General features: G+C 34.2%; 1 protein-coding gene and 1 long non-coding RNA gene across 2 annotated transcripts in view; both read right to left on the bottom strand.

The window, feature by feature from the left end:
- Positions 1-2793: 2793 nt before the first annotated feature.
- On the bottom strand, positions 2794-4516 carry LOC149564578 (uncharacterized). The gene is made up of 2 exons (XR_016361856.1): positions 4458-4516; positions 2794-3992 (listed from the first exon to the last, which is right to left on the bottom strand). It is a non-coding gene; the product is annotated as an uncharacterized LOC149564578 (long non-coding RNA).
- Positions 4517-6065: 1549 nt separating this feature from the next.
- LOC149564577 (uncharacterized) overlaps positions 6066-23930 on the bottom strand; it is a 32937-nt gene continuing 15072 nt past the window's right edge. The window contains exons 3-4 of the mRNA XM_089818123.1: positions 7407-7922; positions 6066-7295 (exon numbers count right to left, since the gene is read on the bottom strand). Of these exons, the coding sequence (XP_089674249.1) occupies positions 6213-7295; positions 7407-7922 (1599 nt within the window). The 3' untranslated portion in view covers positions 6066-6212. The remainder of the gene's footprint in view (positions 7296-7406; positions 7923-23930) is intronic.

The raw sequence follows: 23930 nt of genomic DNA, 5'->3' as shown, positions 1-23930 counted from the left end.
GATCTTGTTGAAAAGAAAATGTTCAAACAAATATTTTCTTGTATGATTTATGCAAGATGACAATTGTCTTTAGGTTTATAGAATTTTTAGTTTTTGTATTTACAAGTTTTAAATCAGTAATTCTTCAAGTTTCGATTGTGTAATTTTATTCACTCAAACTTATTTGACTCATGGTTCATGAGTAGTGGTTAGCACGAACTCATCTCTCATGAGAATAAATGGAAGACTTAGCAGAGGTCACAGTGTGGATACAATTGTCATTGACTATTTTTAATGTCCCCACTCCTTAGGACAAATTTACCTATAACAATTATTAGCAACATAGTCTATTAATATCTAGGAATGTCATTATTTATACACATCCTTAAGGATTCCTTCAATTAGGCTTCCTAACCCTTTGTGAGGATCCCCTATGTTCTGAGGAATGGTCTTCAATTATTTGGCCTTTTTTCTTGAAACTACCTTTCAAGTCAGGCTTCATAATCTTCTATGAAGACCCTTTGTGTTCCTCGGTTAGCTAACCATCATATTTGAAGGTCATCTCTAAAAGATCTATATATTCTTTAACAAATCCAATACAATTCATTTCTAAAGGTTCATATTGTATTGAATTATTCACTACATTTGAAATGGTCTACATTCATTACTATAACTAACTATTTCTACTTTAATCCTACTTTAAACTCTTAAATTATAAATCATATAAACTAAGTAATAATAACATTACTCCATATTAAAGATACTACCAATACTAAATATTCCTTTCAATTAAATATTCTCAAGTATAATTAACTATAACTAAATAGTTCCATTAATATCATTCCTATGACATACGCACCTGCTGACCATTTGTGACATGGGACCCTGACTCATCGTATGGCAGTTTATTTTCTACATTGTTATTCGCCTTCCCAATTTTTGATTACCCTTATATAAAGGGAAGTGCCCGACATGACAAGGTGAACCCTCCTCGACGAGTGCATAGTATGACTTGATGGTCTTTTGTACTATCCGACCACTTTTCTTCCTCACATAACCTATAAAATATATATGTCGTAATTGATTGATATATGAAATATTTTTATGAATTTGATCTCATGACACTATTTGACTAGAATTAAATTTCCAATTTAAGTTTCTAAGTAGTCCAATAACATCTATCTTAATATACCTAGGCAAATATAAAATGTATTCATAATTATAACTAAAATCTTATTTAAAAGTTATTTCTATCATAAAATATATTCTATTAAAAATTTATAAAAGTCCTACATTTTCAATCTTTAAAATTGTTGTTTCTTAAAAATTAATTAGATTTCATAATTTTTATTTTGCTCCACCATCACACTCATATTGCAAATCTAATTGTGCAATATATTAAAGATGGGTATATTGAGGGATTTCAGGTAGTGGAGGCCATTAGACATGAGCTACAAGGCAGCCAAGTTCCTGCCAAAGATTAGAAGAATAGCCAAAGTTTGGAAGAGCTGTTTTGGTTTGGATGGAGCTAAAATTAGAAGAAAAAATCTTTAAAACAATTAGAAGAAGAAAAATAATTTGGATAAGGCTACAAAAGATGGAGTTGAATTAGGAAGGTCTATTACTTTGCTTGGATAGAGCTACAAAAGAGGAGTTTAGTTAGGAAGGTCTATTACTTCGTTTGAACACTAACTGTTCAAACCAAATCATTTAGTAAAACATTAAACCAAATCGTTTAGAGCAATATTAAATTATATATCTTAAGCTTCAATTCCAAGCTTTAATGATAATCTTGTCATAATGGTTTAATGATAATCCTATGATAATCTAAAACTAAATCTGCTAGTTGAAACCAAATCATTTAGTAAAGCATTAAATCAAGTCGTTTAGAACAATATTAAATTATATATCTTAAGCTTCAATTCCAAGCTTTAATGATAATCCAACTAAATCTGCTAGTTCAAACCAAATCATTTAGTAAAACATTAAACCAAATCATTTAGAACAATATTAAATTATATATCTTAAGCTTCAATTCCAAGCTTTAATGATAATCCTGTCATAATGCTTTAATGATAATCCTGTGATAATCTAAAACTAAATCTGCTAGTTCAAACCAAATCATTTAGTAAAACATTAAACCAAATCGTTTAGAACAATATTAAATTATATATCTTAAGCTTCAATTCCAAGCTTTAATGATAATCATGTCATAATGCTTTGATTATAATCATGTGATAATCTAAAACTAAATCTGCTAGTTCAAACCAAATCATTTAGTAAAACATTAAACCAAATCGTTTAGAACAATATCAAATTATATATCTTAAGCCTCAATTCCAAGCTTTAATGATAATCCTGTCATGATGCTTTAATGATAATCCTGTGATAATCTAAAACTAAATCTGCTATTTCTTGATGTTTTATGTCTCATAATCTAAATCTGCTAAAGACATATTTTTTAATATAATCAATTTATGTAATAGAACACAAAGAACACCTAGCCTCATGATCAACTTATGCAATAGAGCACAATAGAACACCAAGCCTTAGTACTAATTATTAAAAGAGAGTTAGACATTTGATTAACAATATATGAATATCTATGAACAAAATTATGATTGTGTTTCCCGCTTGGGTTAGTGCAATTTTTAGTGCACACGAGGCTAAAATCTGACTTTTTAAAATTTTAGAACCAAATAATAGTGGGGCCGATCTTGTTTGCTTATAAAAGAAAGACCAAAATCTTATCTACAAAACAAATGATTTAGACCTTTATCAATCAAATGTTTACAGTTTTTCTTGAGCCAGAGATCCTCCAAGGAGATATTATTAAACAGGTCAGCATTGGACACAATGTACTACATATAAAAAAATGACCTCAGAACATGTTCAAGTGGAGAGCTTACACGAGTTTCAAGATTCTAGGTTGGTCCCTTCACAAATTTGTCACCACTCAAAGTCATACCGATCCATATCAAAGTGACCCGAGAAGTTTTTCATTAGAGAAAATTCCTACAACAGTCTTTGAATGCAAGCTTTCTTTCTGACTTGCTTTTCTGGTCACGATATAGAGCTCAAATGGATGGAGGTTAGATTTAATGGCGGCATTAGCACCTCCAATTTTGTCGAGCAATTCCGCAACATGCTTCATAGATGGCCTCCTTAGAGCGATTTTTAGCACACCTTGAAATTCGTCTTCCCTTTGCAATTATTCTACTAAGATAGGGTCGAGAACATCTGGAATAGACTTTTTGTCCTCAATGCAAACTTGCACCCACCTTACCAAGTCCATCTCAGAAGAAGAAACATGAACGGTTGGAGACTTACAAGAAAGAACGTCTAAAAGAATGACCCCAAAGAAATGCACATCCCACTTTTGTGTGGGTTATAAGATTTTAGGGGCTTCCGGTACTGACATGAAGATCCAGGGCTCATTAATATTCCTTGGACAACCATAACCATGCCATTGCCTACTGGTGGAACACTGCCAATGCCAGATTACATCTCCAACACCCCCTTGCTCTCTAGCTGTCCAACTTAATTGGACAAAATGACAAAAATCGTTAAATGATAGTTTGAGGAGAGAAATTGTCATACTAATTACCCTCCGGTGATCAAATATCGAGCCCTTCCACATCATCTTGGTAAAGTATTGTGAGTTGTGAGGCACCCATTCTTTGCATGACAATTCAGTTTTCCTCCTAGATTTTCTTTTGCATTTATCTGTATTCTTGATATGCACTTTTTAAAGTGATAGTTGTAGAGGCTTTTGGCATCCGATCTCAGGCAAGCAAGAATTATTTTTGTGAGCTTTTCTGCAAGATTAGAAACTAACAAATCATAGCTACTAACTATATACAAAAACTCTCATAAGCTTTGAAAGCCAGCGGAATTAGAAAGTAACCATTGAAGAAAAAGGAGAGAATAAAAGATCTGGAGAAAGAGTTGAAAACACATCATCTGTAGGGGCAAAAAACGTAATGGCAGCACCAGTCTGGTAGACTCCAAATCTGGGGAAGATTAAACAGACACAAGTTATAAAATAAGGTAATAAAATAGACGAAATATTTAAAGAACTCACCGCACGAATAAGCATATCATTTATGGTTATTACACTTTGTCTTCGTTAAAATTCCCTAACGAAATCTACTCCAATCGGGCGATATACTAAATATGCAAAAACATGAAGTTCTGAAATTAGAAATTCATATAATCATAGAAGAAAACAAGTATAGATAGTATTTCGTTCATTTTTACAATAATGTAACTATTGGAATGCGTGTTTATATATGAAAATCTGCATGTTAACAAATACAGACAACCCCAGAGGAAGTCCAAAGCGCACAATCTTTCATCTGTAATCACTGCCAAGAGAAGCAGGAAAAAGTAGAACGAAACCCTAAATGTTCTGGAGAAAATTGACAAGAAATAGATGAGGAAGAGAATGCTAGAATTCATATTGTCACCATACTCACATGATCTCTGTTATTCTGCAACCTTATTCTAGAACAGGTGTAATAGTTGCTAGTAGAATGGTTTTTAAATACACCATCAGTTATATAAAGTGCACACATAAAACTGTGCCAACAAAATATTTTAGGCATGACAGGTAGCTATCTTGCATTCTAGTGAAAATGTCAAAATGACAACTGGAAGTAATTGCATCTCAAACAAAAACCAAAATGCAAGCTGTTCAGATAATTTCTATGCACTTTGTGGGGATTGTAATACATATACAAGGCAATAAAAAAAGAAATCACTGTCAGAATCACACTTGGTCAGACTTTGTTTTTAGCGCTGCATCTGGAGACGTGTGTTCTCCTGTATTGATAATGGAAAAACTTATGTAACCGTCTATATTGCCAATCAGAGTTAGACTAAATAAATTATTTATTTAATATAGTTAAAAAATATGCGACTTTCAAAATGTTCATAAAGAAAATAGAATGTATGAAGAAAATTGTTGCAATTTTATTGGTTGGATTCATTCTGATTAATGACCAGTTAATTTCAAGCCTTGGCAATAGTTTCTGCCATGGCAAGAACTAAAAATGTGACTTTGTTTGCAGACCAAGTAATTTGGAGTCCATTTAGGTTCCCAACAAACCTAAGAAAATTGAAATTAAAATTGCTTAGGTGCTCGGTTTGCCCCTTATGAATGGATATGTAAATGTAGTAGCTTCTGATTTATATCAATATGTGAATGAGGCGGTTCACGGTATGAATGCCTATGATTTGTGACGGGGTGGTAAAATTATATATAATATTAAAAATATATATATATATAACATTAATCATAAATATTACTAAAAATTACATATCATATTAAAATTATATAATATAAGAAAATGTGCATCATGTTTAAATCAAATATATTATATTAATAAAAACAGTAATCAGTTATTGAAATCAAATCATTTTGTTTTTCTAAATTCATAACTTTTTTAACAATACCAACAAATGTTATAAAATAGATTGACTGTTGATCATAGGATGCTTCTCCCTGACTTGACTTATAAGCTGGCTCAACTTGTTGATCAGGATAAAAGATGTTTACCACTCTTGGTCTCCTCTGTTGTCCTGTCTATCTAGTATTAATAAAAAATTTACCCCTCTTTTAATTGTAAAATAGATTAATTGTACTGTCAATAATGGTAGCCATACAACTACAACTGGCAAATTCTCCGGAACCTTTTGAGAACAGTGTGTTATATGCGTGTATTGCAGAGATGCATCAGAGTACGTTGCAGACCCTGTACACGTGTCTACCACAGAAATAAAACATAAAGCATTAAAAATCTATGAAAACTTTTGTCCTACAACTAGCCGGTAACAGGTGCCAGAAATAGTTTGCCGTCAAAATCTTCTGATTGCATGAGACTTTCCACGCGGGCTGAACCCCCCGATGAAAAAACCTGTCGGCTAAATATATTCATACATGAAAGACAAACTAATGAAAATCAAAAGCTTATGATGCCAGATTGCATTGATAACCAAGTAGCTGAAACCATATTTTACAATAGCTACAGTGAAAAGATGAAAGGCATGATCAAATTAAATGACAGCATACAAGAGACTCCAAATTTTATGCCCAACTTGCCTTAGTAAGACAAAGGAAGTCCATATTTAATTCCAAACTGTACACTTAAGTGTATACACTCAGAATAGACTTGTCAAAACGGAGATAAAACAGACTTGTCAAGATTTCTTTAAACAGTTACAAGAACTCTCTAATTATGTGGCGATGGACTATCTTTAGCTGCTTGAGATAGATACGGTGGTCTAGTACCAGACAAATTATTTGGATAAGAGAAAGGACTGCTTAGGCTTTGTGATGGCAGATGACTCGCATTCCCCTGAGGAATTGTCTGTTGTCCCCATGGGATGGGATGTGGCACTAAATTATGTGCAGGAAGCGCACCCATGTTTGTGTATAATCCTGGCTGTTGTAAAATGGGTATTCCAACACAGGTGTGCATCTGATTGAAATTTAGTGGATTTCCAGTTCCTTGATTTGCATTTGATGGTAATACTTGAGACCCTCCAGCTACATGGCCAGATTGTCCAGCATTCCAAGCCATAAAAGCCATAGCCTGTTGAATGCTGCTTTGTGCAGGTTGTCCCAAGAATGCAGGATGTACGGGCATTGGTGCAAAACCCATATGATTTACATTTGTCTGCTGATTAATTGGCATTGGTCCACCAGGTGGCTGACCTGAGTTTGTCACTGCAGCCGGTTGAAAACCTTGTGCTGGACCACGTACAGGCCTAAATTGAGATTGCCCTTGGGGAATTCGCCCCATTGGACCATGAATAGTCCCAGTGTGTTGCTGCATTGGGGAAGATTGTCCCAATGAATCATGCATGGGCTTACCATAAGACTGTCCAAGATGTGAAAATTGGGCCTGATCATGTAATGGACTGTGATCATTGGAAGATGAGCTAGCTTTATAATCACCATCACATAGAGACTTCCCAGCAACAAAAGAGGGCCCCAAAGGATGAAACCCTCCTGTCACTCTTCCATGAAGAGAGGGTGCCCCATTGGAGAAATGCAGGCCATGCCTTGGATTTCCAGACTTTGTAGGTTGGATTGGCACTTTTTTGACAGAACCTTGATGGTTCAAATGCTGTGAAGATTTTTGTGTATGGTTGACCCCAGAAGTCTGAAGCCCACCTTGATTGGCAGACTGAGGCACATGTAGAAAACTAGTAGCCCCAGGCCTACTGAATTTTTTTGCCTGATTTGTGGACACATGTGGCCCATCATGATAACTGTTTTCAAATGATTTGTTCGAAGGAAATTTCACCTCCTGCATAAAATATAGTAAAAATATCACCTAAGACCCAAGATATAGCATATTTCACCTACTACATAAAATATACAAAAACATATAATAATATGTTCATACATCTCTACATACCTGAGTTCTCCCCTTCAGCCCATTTGCAAAGTTTGCATTCTGTTGGAATCTGCTATGACCAAATTTGTTCTTCCTATAATCAACAAATTCAGGCCTTCTCCTAGCTCTGCCACAATCCTTTTCCTGAACATTCTGTGTTGATTTTGCTCCTCTTTTTGCACTAGTTTTTTCTCTTTTATACCCTGCTTCTTTCTCATCATCTGAAAACTCAACTTCTTCAGATAGTTCTTCATCATTATCACCAGACGCATCATATCCCTTTTTATGCAAATTTGGATCATTCAGCACATAACTTGCAAATTGCGGCACGTATGAAACAAGTACTCCTTCCTTGGCAAAGTCAGGCACATCGTTGACAGTATTAAATCGAACAAGATAGAATGGACTCTTCACTGGTCCAAACACCTCATCAATGAATCCTAGGGGCAACCTTTTCTCTTCACTCCAAAGTATTGTACCTTCATTAAGAGGAGTATTGCACTCCCTCCCTTCTACAACTATAGAAGTACATAGCACCTGAAATTTTAAATTCCCCAAATTATATAGTGCATTATTAGAATTCTTAAAACAGAATTTAAAATAAAATGGAGAGGGGAATTAACAGGTGGAGAGGATGCTTAATCTTTTTACTGATTTATATTTGAAAAGAAAAGACACAAGAATGAAAAAAGTCCAGTTTACTTAGGAACTAAGAAATTTCAGAAAGACCAATAACAGACTCAATATTGCATTCTTTGATTTCAGGAGTCGAAGATGTTTATATCAAAAAAAATTGGGTATATCTTCATTGACATGGGTGCTCTGTAATTGAACAAAAAGCAATTAATGGTTTTACTTGAATTTTAAAAGGTTGAATTATATAATAAGGTGGACCAAAAACAACCCGGATTTTGAAAGGCTGCAATATGTAAATAGCAATGATCAAAAACAACCAACAAATTTTGAAAGGATGCATTACGTAGCAGTCTGAATACAAAGGAATTAACACAAATAATTACAACAGAAAACCAAATCATTTATTGCATATTGATTATTTCCAAGAAAATAATAACATGGATGCTTCGTAAAACAGAGCAAAGGGGTTATTCTAGTATTAACAAATACTCAAAAGAAGAATCGTCATAACTGATAGCAGAATAAATCACGCTCATAGAGCATTCTAGAAGGCACACAAAAGTCTCTCGGTGTTCATGGTTGCTCAGTTTGAGCATATCAGGCTGTAATTCTTGTGCCATTAGTAGTGGAGATGAGAAAAGACACATCTCCATTCTGAGTTCCCCTGCATGAAATTTTTCCAAGGTATATCCTGTCTGACCCTCATAAAACCATTTTAATTTGTCTGGTGTACCGTCTCAACCATTGTTTTTTGTATGTTTGATTATATTGCCAGCACTCAAGCAAGCATTGGAAGTTGCATCTAATGTTGATTAAAAGCATATATACTATGCCACACCGGAAGACAGGGATATGCCTTTCTGCAACAGATTTTTCTAAGGCCATTTTTAAAGCAATGGCGGGGGGCAGCTATTATAAAGTAGAGAATTTTTTAGAATATATGGATATTTAAAATATTCATATGAGATAACATTGATCAAGCATTCATCATACACAATCTAGAACCTTTGTAAGTATAAATAATTGAATAAGAAATATAATGTCCTTTAATGTATGTGTTTGTATATGAACATGAGTAGATAAAGACATGCCTGACTGGTGTGTATATGAATGTGGGATTCACTATTGAAGTTTTCTTGAAGCATTTGAGACTGCACAATGTGTTTCAGCCCTCCATATATATATATATATATACGAACATGTGTTAATAAAGACATACCTGACTGGTGTGTACATGCACATGGGATTTACTATCAAAGTTTACTTGAAGCCTTCGAAACTGCATATAGTGTTTTGGCCTTCCATCTTCCCTCATTTTCCTCTCTATCACCAACTTCTCTCTAATTCCCCAACTCCCCAATAATTGATGCCTTAAAAAATTCCTACTGTTTTGAGTTTCAGCATCGAGGCTTCTATCTTGTGCCTGAACTTTCATTATAAGTTTAGAGGTTCTCCTCAACCACACCTCATTCCTAACCTAGCTATTGTTTTTTCAGGGGGTCAGCTATTGGAGTTTCCCCTTTTCTTTCCCCTCTCCATCAACCCCCACTTCCCAATATTTGATGCCTTGTCCTCAAAAATGCTTAAATGTTTCAGGTTTTGGTTACTTGGAATGCATCTTAGTGTAACTATTTTTCTTCGTATGTTAGATATTTTCTTAAATGTTTCAGCTTTTGGTTACTGGGAATGCATCTTAGTGTCCAACTATTTTTCTTCGTATGTTTGATATTTTATAGATCCTCAATCCCCAATGTCTGACTCTTCCCTCGACAACGATTGAGTTTCCTACATCCCTGTTAAAATTGTTTCCTATCAATTCCCAATCTTAGCCCGTCTACCTCATCCTTTGTCAAATTCTTCTCAGTCATTAACGTGTTGGCCTTAACCTCTTTACCTCCATATTGTCTTTTGATGATGTTAGAGGCTTAGGCTCGATGCCCAACCCTCAATAAGCATTGGCCCATTGGTGTTGCACTCTCCTATTGGTTGCTGATTGTGCCAAAGCTTAGAGGTTCGGCTTGCACGACCCTCAACAAAAGACATGTCAAATGTTTCCACCTATTTTATTGCCCAATTGAGAAGAATATAAATGTCAGGCCTGAAGTTTGATGTCCAACGACCTGATAGCAATATGCTCGGTGAGATCTCCTGTTCTATCCAACTTGTTTGGGATATGTCTGCCATGTGATAGGCATTAGCCCCACAACTTGACCACCAAAAAATATTCTTGTATAGAGTTTGTGATTTTTAATGTGAAATCATTCAAAGGCCTGATAATGTAAAAAGCATCTTTTTTATGAGTTTCAACAATGCACTTCTTCTTCACCGGCTTCACCAACTCATATTAATGGCATCATTTCACCAACCACCATAAGTAAATATTGACATACTCCATCAATCCAGGGCACCCATTTTGAGTGTGAATGAATCTTGGGAATTGAATTCAAACAGCTACAATATGTACTGACTAGGGCTTGACAAACTACGTGTACAAGGCATGATTATTTATCATTTTGAAATGAGGTTGACTTGATGGAGTCTTTGGACTCCAAGGAGGTTAGAGGGCAACCATCAGCACCAATCCTCTTCATTTTACAGGCACAGGTTGTTGGGATAGAAGAAGACAAGTCTTGAAATGGATTTTGTTTACATGTCTTCATGACACTGTGTGTACTTAAAAAGAACTATACTCTCAAATAGTTACTTTACCTTGCCACAGCTGCTCGCACAAATGTAATTTTGAGTTAGATAAATATGACAGTATTTTGAAAACACTACAAAGCTTGTAATAATATTTCTCATATTATGTATAAACATATACAATTGTGCCTAGATTACCAAATATGTTACTCTGCTTTATTCTTGTTTGGTCTCTCCTTCATGCAGCCAATGAATCAATGAATAGGCACCATTCTAGAACCATACTCCAATCTCGCCATCATGTAAAAAACAACCCTATTAATCTGTAGCTAATTTAGGTAGTCCTTATGCACCCATGAACAGTCAACAAATATGTTGTACGTGGATCATGCTTGCACACAGCCATATCAGCTATATTAGTGAGGCAGCGAATTGTCCTTAGTCTAGTGACGATCTTCAGATCTAAGTCAACAAGTTGAATTTGGCTGTTATTTGTCTCGCAATCCTTAATATTAATTATTGCAAAAACAACATTCGGTACTTTAAAAGGATATATTAAAATGTTTCATTTGTCATTTCATGTCTGAATTATTTAATTGCTCACATTGAATTTTGAAATAGTCCTGAATACTTTAATTGCTCACATTTGAATTTTGAAATAGTTCTGAATAATTTAATTGCTCACATTTGAATTTTGAAATAGTTAAAACCTTTTTTTAGCAATTTAATTGTTCCAGTATTACCAAGCAGTGGAAAATAAATTAGAAAAATGAGTGACTGAAGCGGAAGGTGAGTGGCATTTAATTTCAATATCTTTAAGTTGTCATTATTTACTCCTAAAATTAAAATTGGAGTACAAGGTAAGTGAAGCCACCAAATCCCTCTAAATTAGTCATAGTGGAGGTGTTATAGAGAGGTAGCAGGTAATTATTGCATTTAAGCCCATATATTTTAGCAAGGGATGAGCTTGCAAGAAAAGGGGAACAGAGCTCTTGGAATTTAGATAACTACACGATGTATTTTTCTTCTTACAAATCACTACTTACCCTTACCGCATATCAGGACGGATCCATGAAATCAATCCCTGTTTGGTACAAATAAACTGTACTAGAAATCACCACAGAATACTGCAATCTTTGCACTATCATGATTGGCGACTTCGGATCAAACCTTCTAACAGACTAATAAGATGACTGAAATTCTTTTCAAGCAAGCCTGTTAACCTCTTGTCTAAACATGCACGTAATTTCTGAGAGATGTCGGAAGAAATCATCTACGTTAAAACCCCTGCCTGAATTTTGTATCAAATTGAAGATGATGAAGATTCCCAAACTTGTTTCAGAGTAATTCTGGTGCTATCATCTCCATTAATTCCACCTTTTTTCCCCCATCAGTACAGTATTCCATTAACTTCACCATTTCCCCCCCATCAGTACACTGTTCATATACTTATGTTTCGGTTATTTTTTGTCATGCACTTTGAATTTTCCTTAATTCCTTTCTGTGACATCGGGTCACTTGCCTTGACCATAGGAGAGTAATCTTTGTATAAAAGCATCTAAACCTCGTCTCTGATTTCATTTTTATGCTCTTATACAAAGATGGCTTTCTTATGGTCAAGATGAACTCTATGTCTATAATGAACACAGCTCACAAAAAGAAATTAAGGTAATTTCAAAGTGCATGATAGATACTAAAGGATCAGTCAATGCCCGAGAAATTGCAACCATATTAATGTACTCCTTTCAACAAAATTATTTACTCTGCCTACATATTCCCCCAAAATATGTCAACTTGGGAATTAAGGATGATAAGGAATTATCAAAATTATCAAACCAAAAGGGTGACCTGATGTTAGAATTTCACCATAGAATGCTCAAATCTTCCTGCTTACAAGATTGATGATTTCAGATCAGACCTTCTAACAGATTGACATGACTCCAAATCTTTTCAAGCATTATAATTATAAAGCAATTGAGAGTTACAGGACTATCATTATATGATCTATGTTATGTCTACTTATTATAAGTTTAGATCTTTTCATTAAGGAGAAAATTATCAATCATCCTTACAATCAACATTTGTGTATTTGTTTTTTGTTTTTTTAAATCAAGACCTGCCCAGCAGCCCATTTTGGGGTGAGTGGGGTAAAACTAGTCCCCCTTGGGAGACACACACGCACCATTCAATCCTTAATATTTTAGACTAAAATAAGAGAAAAATGCTTATATAAGATTTTGTATGCCTATAAAACTATGCTGTGAAATTCTTAATAAGCTCAACTGTGTGTTCGATAGACATTTGAGATATCTTATGTAAAAATTATGTTTTAAACTAGATATATACTTGCAATTGTTTAACAAGAAGATATAAAGAGCTGGTATTCATGTGCTTTTATAATCATTTTAAAATGAGATCCAACAGTTGTTGTATATGAAGCATGGAGAAGAGAAAATTCTAAAGAAGTGTAAGTCTGTATTTATAGTTAAACGTATCTGCTGATAGTCAGTTCAAAAGATGTTTTGACCAAAAAACTTATTTGATCTTTCAGCAATATTTTTAACTATATGCTTCCTCTTTGCTCATGGTATTCCACACTCTCTTCCAAATCATGATTCTGCTACATTAGCATCTAGAATATATAAATATCATGTTGCATCAAATTCCATCGTCCTGCCAATTTCAAGTTGCTAGAGATTCTCATGCCAGGTTGGGTATTCTTCATGTAAGGAAGGATTCCATGGAAGAGTGGTGCTTCACAGTTGGGCAGTAAAGCACTCTGACAATGTTCTAACCCATGGTGTGCTCTGGGGAGGTAATACGCTAGGAGCTTCTGTCAGGGTTATCTTTAAGTTTGTACTCTTGTATTCAACCTTATGGCCTCATGTAAAGGAAATAGTTGCCTTATGACTTGTCTTTGGATTATGTACTAAAACATTATGTCAAGATGCAAATACTATGTCTCTACTCTTGTTTATTTGAGTGTGCCTCATCAGTTTGCACTTGGTTGTGTATTTTGTGCATTTTATAAAATTATTAATATGGAAGCCCCTACAATTAGTTTGTAACTGTCCATTTTGTGTGATATCAATGCATATTAAGGTACACCACTTGGAAATCCCTCCCTAGTTATGCTGAATTCAATCCATAGGAGATCTAATCCACTCTTGTAAAGTTGGACATTAACTCTCCACAATCTGTAAATGAGCTGATTTCACTCACATGACAACTAAGTCACAGGATATGTCAAAATTTCATTCATGAAATTCAAATTTCAACGAATTTTTACTGTTTTCCAAACTTCCTCCAAATTTTATGACATTTAATATAATATTATTTTATTCTGAAATAATATTGAGTTGTTTAGTTTAACTATTTAGCAACATCAAACTATTTTGACAATTTTGTTGATATATCACTTATATTTAAAAATAAGTAAAGTTATATAAGGTAAATTTTATGCCAAATTTTTCTTTCGAAATTTACCCTTGCGGAATTCCATCCAAACTTTTTGATCAAAAAGCTCGAATTTGAATTCAAACCTTGTGATTTAGCATGACAACAATCTCAACCTTGTGAGTCAGATTGGTTCCAGAAAGTGTGAAGTTATTGATCAGATTTAAAGGCAATAGAAATTTCATAATTGGATTCTATATGGTATGTTGCTGCTGTAACTTGTAATACCACTTACTGATTTTTGTGTGTTTCAAGTTACTCTTCCAAATGAATATGTATATGACACAAAGAAGCATGTCTCCAGTAGAGACAAGTCACTCATTAATATCTTAACTCACATTAGTTATCACTTTAACATATATCACAAATGATAATTGCTTAATATATTATCACGATTATAATATAAAAGGGTGCACGCCCTGTAGGGCTGGGATATAGATAATGTGTGTAATATATCTCATATAATATACATATATGATACACACACACACACACACACACACACACACACACACATATTATAGTTGGACATAGCACGATATATTGCATGACATATTGGAGGACAATCTTATCACCCACAATACTGGCAGCGAATTTTTCAATACATCGCACTGCTTTTTTACTGTTATATTGCAATATTACCAAGCAGAAAAAAATCGCAGAGTAGTCAACAGGAAAAGACAAAATAAAAATAGGGATTAAGTGCCGAAAAAAAGAGTTTTATATGCTCATTTTTGTCTGTTTTTTAGGAAGAAAATCACTGTGCCATGGGTTTTGTAGGGCTGGGATATAGATAATGTGTGTAATATATGTCATCTAATATACATACATTATATATGTATATAAATACACACACACACATATATCATAGTCGGAAATAGCGATATATTGTGCAACATATTGGAGGACGATATTATCACCCAAAATACCGGCAGCGAATTTTTCAATACATCGCACTGCTTTTTTACCGTTGAATTGGGATATTACCAAGCGGAAAAAATCGCGGAGTAGTCAACAGGAAAAGACAAAATAAAAATAGGGTTTAAGTGCTGAAAAACAAGTTTTATATGCTCGTTTTTTTCTGTTTTTTTAGGACGAAAATCGCTGTGCAATGAGTTTTGCAGGGTGCACTCGCAGTAAAGGAAGTGACAGATTTTGCAGGGTACATGCAGGTAAGGAAGTTTTGTAGCCACTGTAAAGTGTAAATAATTTGTGAATTGTCTTTAGATTTGTGTATGAGATGCTCACCATATATGCAAGCAGCAAAATAACAGTCTAATAATTAAAGAAACAATGCAAAATAGCTAAAATGTGTTGTTTGATAATATGATTATATGATAGACAGTAATATTTTGTAAATGAGTGAAAAAATAATAATATATTAAATGATCGTGTGAATTTGAAATAAAAGATCAGAATTAAAAAACTGTCAATTCATGAAATGAATTATATTTTCTTCTCCCTCATTCTTGCATTGTATTGGACATTCAACATTGTATATAACTTCATTCTTGTATTTGTGAGGTCTCAAATGTGTAACAGCAGTATTGGGGTACGTCAGGACGTTAGGAGGAGTTTCCGGGATGGGGAAAATGGGCCTCATTTCCGGGACAGCGGGGGGACAGCGGCAGTGAGAGACGGGATGTTGTATAGTATACAAATAGAAATTGAAATGATGTTTCAGTAGAACATACGAAATTAAAATGCTTGAACATAGCAAAATTGCAACATGAACTACAACCATTTAACATTCAACATAGTAACATATTACATACCCAATAGTAACATTCAAAAATCAAAATTCAAATAGATATCCAAGTCCCCATTCCAGCAGCAACATGGTTGAGGAATGGCAGAGGTGGGGGTACTTGGGTACACAAGTACCAGGTGCGGGGACGTCTCAGGGACAGGTACTCCAAGGTTTGGGAGGGGGTGTGATTCCCCGTGTAACACTGATTACAAGTGAGTTGAAAAGCCTAATATATACTTCTGAAGTTTATAAAACTACTGTGCATAGTTTCTGATATCAACTGTGTGGATTTATTTCCTCCATGTTTTGGATAAAACTATATGAATTTAAAATGCTATTGGAATCATATGCTTAAGGACTGAATTAAAATAACAGTCTAGAAATTAATGCTTACCAAGAAAAGTATAGCATCAAATAAACCAAGTTGATTACTGATTAAAATGCTAATGGACTGAACTAAATTTAATATGTCTTGGGGTATAACCTTACTCTGAAATGGTGTATAACAGTCTAGTAAATTTATCCGTTATAAACTTGATCTATGAGTAATGAGACAATTATATACATTTCGAGTTTCCCACTCAATATGCAATTTTTGAGGCTCGTACTTTGTTGATGTTGGACTGTTCGAGCTCACTGTTATTTCCAATAAATTTCATAGATTTCCAATAAATCCAATGCAGGAAAAACCACAGCAAAATATTTGCTTTTATATATATATATATATCTTTGATTTTTACAAAAATTGTAGGCTCCAACCTACAAGAGGCTCCAACCTTTATTTTACGAGCACCAACCCACTAGAAGCTACAACTCCCATAGTTCACAGGCTTCAACCCATTGGAAGCACCTACTCCCACTTCTCATGTTAAATCTGTAACTTAGATAATATACTGATCTGATTGGACAAGATCATTCAAATATGTTCTTGCATGAAAGGCCTATCAATACTTGCTCCTTGTATAAAGGCATGATCGGTGTCTCCCTTGGGTGATGATGTTTAAGTATGAAACTACACTAACCTTAGTTTGATAACAAACATAATCTTATCTTCCTTTAAGTGTCGATTATGAAAAGTCAAGCAAAGGCCGACCTAGATAGGGTCATGTCCCTTCAAGGGACATGCCCTTTGGTTACCTTATATTTGTGGGGTTTGGTTGTAGTTAAAGGACACAAAGTACAAGTCTGCTCCTTTAAGCAAGTCTGCCCCTTACAAATTAATGCAAAGATAAAGAAATTCAGAATAATAAATATATTAAAGACATAGAGAAAGGTATGTCTCAGATTTGATCACTTAGAATTTGCAGAAACTTTACATGGTATCAAAGCTCTGGTATTCAAACCTAGGCTCTGCAAATTAAATAATCAGACTTCATCAAACTTGAAATATATCTAGCATCATTCTTCTTTCTTCAATGGCATATACAATCAAACTCAAGGACAAGTTTGATGGGAAAGAACACTTTGATGCTTGGAAATTTAGAATCATGATGATTCTTGAAGAAAATGATGTAAAACAATTTGTTGATTCAGCATCTAGACAACCTGCTACTGAACCTCATAAAACTCTCTAGAGTACAGGACACAGGAAAGCCATACAAATCATATCAGATGGAGTGAAAAATGAAATAGTACACATGATATCGAAACATCAAACAGCATTTGATATGATGAAGGCATTATTAAATGCATATGAGGTTAACAATGCAACTAGAGTTCTTGCACTAAAAAGGCAACTAAATCATATACAAATAAAGAAGGGGGAATCATTGAATTCTTACTTCCCAAGGGTTGCCAGTCTAAGAGATGAACTTGTTATAGATGGATTACCAAATTCATGGGAAATATTCACACAAGGAATAAGTGCCAGACACAATCTTCCTGACTTCAATGGACTTAAAGGAGATTGTCTTCAAGAAGAATCTAGAAAACTTAAGAAAGGGGGAAAGTTGAAAACTAAAGATGAAGAACTCCATGTTCTTAACACAAATTCCTATAAAGGCAAGAAGAAGCACTTTAAGAAGAAAAAGGGTAATCAAAAGAAGGACAAACCTAAAAAAAAATCTATCCAAAATAAAATGATTCAAATGCGAAAAGTTTGGACACTAAAGATCTAATTGCCCTAAGAATTCTAAACAGCAAGTGAACTGTACAAACATTACTAGGGGAGAAGATAACTATGATCCTGAGAATCCTGTATTGTATTCGACACTATCAAATGAAGTCTCAAGTAAGGTATGGGTGATTGATAGTGAATCATCTCGACATATTACAGGATACAAAGAAGCACTAGACTATATATCAGAAAAAATTAATGGCGAAGTCACCATCGGTAATAATTCAACACATTCTGTCAAAGGAATTGGAAATTGCACCTTGAAACGGAAGTCAAGCAGTTCTCTTTGTTACAAGATTCAAGAAGAGTTGGCAGATTAACGGATTTCCGGATGATTCATTGATTAACAGAGGAACAAATGTGTTCCTTATAAAGAATTACAAGGACGTTGTTTCTAAAAGAAACAACATAGACTAAAGACGGAATTAGAAACAAAACTAGATACAGGATAGAAAACATTCCTATCTAGACTGAAGACAGACTACAGCCAAGTAGTTGACTATTATAGAAAGTATAAGATATTATCTTAATACCCTCCCTTAATGGTCAACGTACGGATGACGGAACATTCTGTGATAACTGAGACCCTCCCTGGATCTACAGAATGTTGAAACCAAGAAGCTTTGTCAGAAGAGTGCTATGACTCAAAATAAGTTGCAATTACAAAACTTCATTTTTGTGGAAAAAACGGTAAAACCCAGAATCTCACACAACCTTGCGTATTACAGACAACTTGAAATGATTTTTGAGGAGAAAATCAACAAACCCAGAAAAAAACAGGAACAAATTCAGAAGGCTCGAGTTCAGAATTTCTCTAGGCCGAAAACCCTAAGCGGGTTTTAGAGAAATTCAGCAGAAATAATTTTGAAAAAAATTAAACAAATAATTTCATGAAGAAACTATAAATTTTTTCGAAAAAATTTAAGTAATAGCTCTGATACCATGTTACAAGATTCAAGAAGAGTTGGCAGATTAACGGATTTCCGGATGATTCATTGATTAACAGAGGAACAAATGTGTTCCTTATAAAGAATTACAAGGACGTTGTTTCTTTTAGAAACAACGTACACTGAAGACGGAATTAGAAACAAAACTAGAGACAGGATAGGAAACATTCCTATCTGGACTGAAGACGGACTACAGACAAGTAGTTGACTATTATAGAAAGTATAAGATATTATCTTAATACTCTTCTTCTCAAAGGAGTACTTTATGTACCAAGAATAAAAAGGAATCTAATCTCAATTATAACACTTGAGGATGATGGACATAATGTTGCATTCATGGACGGTAAAGTAATGACCTGGCCTAAGAACTTTTCATTTAAGAAAGCAAAATTGATTGATCAAAGAAAGGGGTACTTGTATGAAATAAATTCAGAACCTAATCGACCCAGTTAAGCCTTAATTCATGAAGTTGCTGATATAAACGAAATATGGCACAAAAGATTAGGACATCTAAATTTCAAAACCTTATCTACCATGGAGAATATGGTTACTGGTTTACCTAAGTTAAATAAAGATCATTCAAGCATATGCAAAGGATGCAATCTAGGTAAGAACACCATAAGTCCATTTCATGATAGAATTAGAAAAGCTAACAATGTTTTGGATTTAATCCACTCGGATATATGTGGACCTATGATTGTTCCTTCTCTTGGAGGATTTTGGTACTATATACTTTTTATAGATGACTTCTCTACGAAAATTTGGATTTACTTCTTAAAATGTAAAGAATCAGAAGAAATCCTTAAAAGATTTCAAGAATTTAAAACCTTAATTGAAAACTTATCAAGACATAAAATTAAAACTCTTGGGACTGATAATGGAGGGGAATATACCTCAGATTTGTTTAAAGAGTTTTGCAAAGAAATAGGAATTAAGAGGGAGTATATTGTTCCTTATAACCCACAACGAAACAGGGTAGCAAAAAGGAAGAATAGGACAATTATAGCAAGACCTTCTCTAAATTAGGACATCTAAATTTCAAAACCTTATCTACTATGGAGAATATGGTTACTGGTTTACCTAAGTTAAATAAAGATCATTCAAGCATATGCAAAGGATGCAATCTCAGTAAAAACACCATAAGTCCATTTCATGATAGCATTAGAAAAGCTAACAATGTTTTGGAATTAATCCACTCAAATTTGTGTGGACCTATGATTGTTCCTTCTCTTGGAGGATTCTGGTACTATATACTTTTTATAGATGACTTCTCTACGAAAACTTGGATTTACTTCTTAAAATGTAAAGAATCATAAGAAATCCTTAAAAAATTTCAAGAATTTAAAACCTTAATTGAAAACTTATCACAACATAAAATTAGAACTCTTGGGACTGATAATGGAGGGGAATATACCTCAGATTTGTTTAAAGAGTTTTGTAAAGAAATAGGAATTAAGAAGGAGTATATTGTTCCTTATAACCCACAACAAAATGAGGTAGTAGAAAGGAAGAATAGGACAATTATAGCAAGCTACAAGAGCTATGATATTTGATCAAAATCTAGAATACTATCTCTGGGTAGATGCCTATTGTATTGTTGTCTATATTCAAAACAGAAGTCCACACTCCTACCTTAGAGATAAAACTCTTGAAGAAGTCTTTACTAAGGTCAAACCTAATATAAGTCATCTTAGGATTTTTGGGTGTCCAATATATATACATGTTCCAAAAGAAAAGAGAACTAAGTTAGAACCCTCCAGGAGGAAAGGTATTTTTGTTGGGTATAGTGAAACATCTAAAGCATATAGGATTTTCATAACTGGTCAGAAAAATATTGAACTTAGTAGGGATGTAATTTTTCAAGATGATTTAGCATTCAAAAGAGCTCTGAGTTCTAAAGAACCCTCTCCCTTACCTAGTTCTGAACGAAATACTGAATCTGAGTCTCAGAGGGAGAACATTGAAGAAATTGAAGATGAATTCAAAACCTCAATCTTGAGGAAACCAAAAATTCTAAAAAAGATCACTTTGGGCCATTAAGACAGTAGAGGAAGCACAAGACTTTGCTGCACCATCTGGAACCTCAAGAGAAAGCAAAAGACCCAAAAGATTTTCTAGTTATGCAACAAACATGAGTGATTTGTCTAAATCAGAACCAACCAATGTTTCAGATGCTATTTAACATACAACTTGGAAGGATGCCATGACAGAAGAATACCAATCCATTATGAAGAATGATGTTTGAGAAATTGTTCCAAGACCTGAAGGAAAATCTGTTGTTTCTTCCATGTGGATATTTAAAATCAAGCATGCTACTGACGGTAGCATTGATAAATATAAAGCCAAATTCGTAGCCAGGGGATTCTCTCAGAAAGAGGGGATTGATTATGAAGAAATCTTGCTCCTGTTGCCAGATACACCTCCGTAAGAGTAGTCCTAGCTATTGTAGCATCTGATGGAAAATACATCAAATGGATGTACAAACAACATTCTAAATGGAAAGATTACAGAAGAGGTATATTTGGAGCACATTGAAAGATTTGAAACTGATAACCCTAAAAAATTTGTTTGCAGGCTCAAGAAAGCTCTTTATGGACTTAAACAAGCTCCAAAGGCATGGTATGAAAGAATTGATAAGTATCTCACCAACTTAGGATTCTCCAAGAATGAAGCTGATCCAAATCTATATTATAAAAGAGATAAAGATGATATGATAATTTTAATATTGTATGTTGATGATTTACTAATAACAAGTGATGATCATCTATAGATCAATGCAAGAAAAATCTAATCAGAGAATTTGAGATGAAAGATTTAGGACTCCTTCATTACTTTCTAGGACTGGAAGTATGGCAAAATTCTGACAGCATCATACTCAATCAAGGAAAGTATACATTAGACATCTTGAAGAGATTTGGAATTTGGAACTCCAGGCCTATGTCTTCTCCCATGGAGACTAATTTACATAAACTCAAGGAAGCAGTAGCAAAATCACCTTCGATAGATTCTACTCTTTTCAAAGAGATGATTGGGTCCCTTCTATACTTGGTAAATAAAAGACCTGACATTTGCTATGTTGTTAATGCATTAAGTCAATTTACGTGTGAGCCAGGGAGATTCACCTAGTTGCAGTCAAACACATCATGAGATACTTACAAGGCGCTCTTAACCTTGGGCTCAAAGTATGAGAAAGTTTAATTAGACCTACATGGATACACAGACTCAGATTGGACCATAAGTGTTACTGACAGGAAAAGCACTTCAGGATGTTGTTTCAATTTAGGCTCGGCAATGATATCATAGATATGCAGAAAGCAATCTTCAATAGCACAAAGTTCCACAGAAGCTAAATACATTGCAGCAATGATGGCCTCTCGGGAAGCAGTTTGGCTTGGAAAATTACTTGTGGGATTATTTGGTCAAGCCATGAATTCTACAATTATTCGTTGTGATAATCAGGGTTCAATCAAGCTTTTTGTGGATCCAATTTTTCATGACAGGTCTAAACATATCAAAATTCCCTAACATTAAGTAAGAGATATGGTAGATAGGAATACTATAAAATTAGAATAAATTTGCACTACAAATCAGACAACAAATATTTTCACCAAACCTCTCTCTCGAGTGAATATTGATCACTTCAGAAAAATATTTGGTATGGTTGAATTGTAATTCATTTGTATTCTTTAAATTATTAATAAAATAAATTTATTTTCCGGCTATTGATTGTTATGGGTACAACCATTTGTATTCATTATTTTAGAGGTCACGATCTCTAAGATAATGAACACTTGTATGAAAGACATTATGAGAGATGACGATCTCTTAGATAATGTGCTAGAAAGTAGAGATCTACTGTTAGATCTAGATGAGTTCAAGATCGCATTGTGATGCCTATGAGTCACAATTTGGATAAAGGAAGAATTTTATTATTCTCTGGAGTTTATCCTGTGTTCTGGTAGATCCTAACTCAAGAGCATGTTGTGACATAGAACTACCAGTACCTATGAGTCACAACTTGGATAAATGAAGAATTTAATTATTCTCCGGATGTTATCCTGTATATTGTATTCTTTTCAATACCGTTATCACTAGTATCAGTGATATGTCATATCACAGGTATAGTAATATGACATAGTATCGTGTGTTTGATGATACCATATGCTAAGAAGATTCAAATAGATATAGAGTACCATTCTATGCTTATTCATCATAATTGATGATGCTAGATATGTTATCTCTCAGTATTATTATCAAGTTAAGAGGGAGTGTTAAATCTGTAACTTCGATATTATATTGATCTAATTGGACAAGATCATTCAAATATGTTCAGGCCTATTAATACTTGCTCCTTGAATAAAGGCATGATCGACATTTCCCTTGGGTGATGATGTTTAAGTATGAAAATAAACTAACCTTAGTTAATTTGATAAAAGTGTCAATTTATTGCTAAGTTTTTCACTGAGTTTTTGGCAATTCCAAGATTTTGAATATTTTTGGGTTGGCCAAGATATTGCCGAGACCCAAATTTTCAACTATGATATAAGGTAAGGTAAGGTAAGGTGGTTTTTATAGTCCACGACACTATGCCATAGTTTTTGGGTTTACATATGGTGACAGTGATATGGGACTACCTCATACTCTTTTTCGAGAGGCGCTTGGCGCTACAAACGAGGCGTACATACCCTACCCCCCAGTGGGATTTGAACTTGTGACCTCTCTTTCAAGAGTACAAGTTCTCCACCACTAGGCCAACTCAGGCTGTCTTTATAGATATATAGACGTATATCTACTTAATAATTTATTATCAATAATAATAATGCTCCATGATAATAATGGGGAAGGATAGATATCAAATATTTAAGGCCAATAGGCCATTTAGACATTTGATTTCATCAATTGGAACCATCATAGCAAAGCTACAATCATTAACACTCCCTCTTAGCTAGGGAGGATGATTTCTATCCAAATAAACAACACAATGTACTATTGTTACCTCA

The sequence above is a fragment of the Cupressus sempervirens genome, chromosome 3, assembly GCF_028749045.1.
Source record: "Cupressus sempervirens isolate cs-2001-9-10 chromosome 3, ASM2874904v1, whole genome shotgun sequence".
In the NCBI taxonomy this organism is placed as follows: Eukaryota; Viridiplantae; Streptophyta; class Pinopsida; order Cupressales; family Cupressaceae; genus Cupressus; species Cupressus sempervirens.
This window is presented reverse-complemented; position numbering and strand designations above follow the sequence as displayed.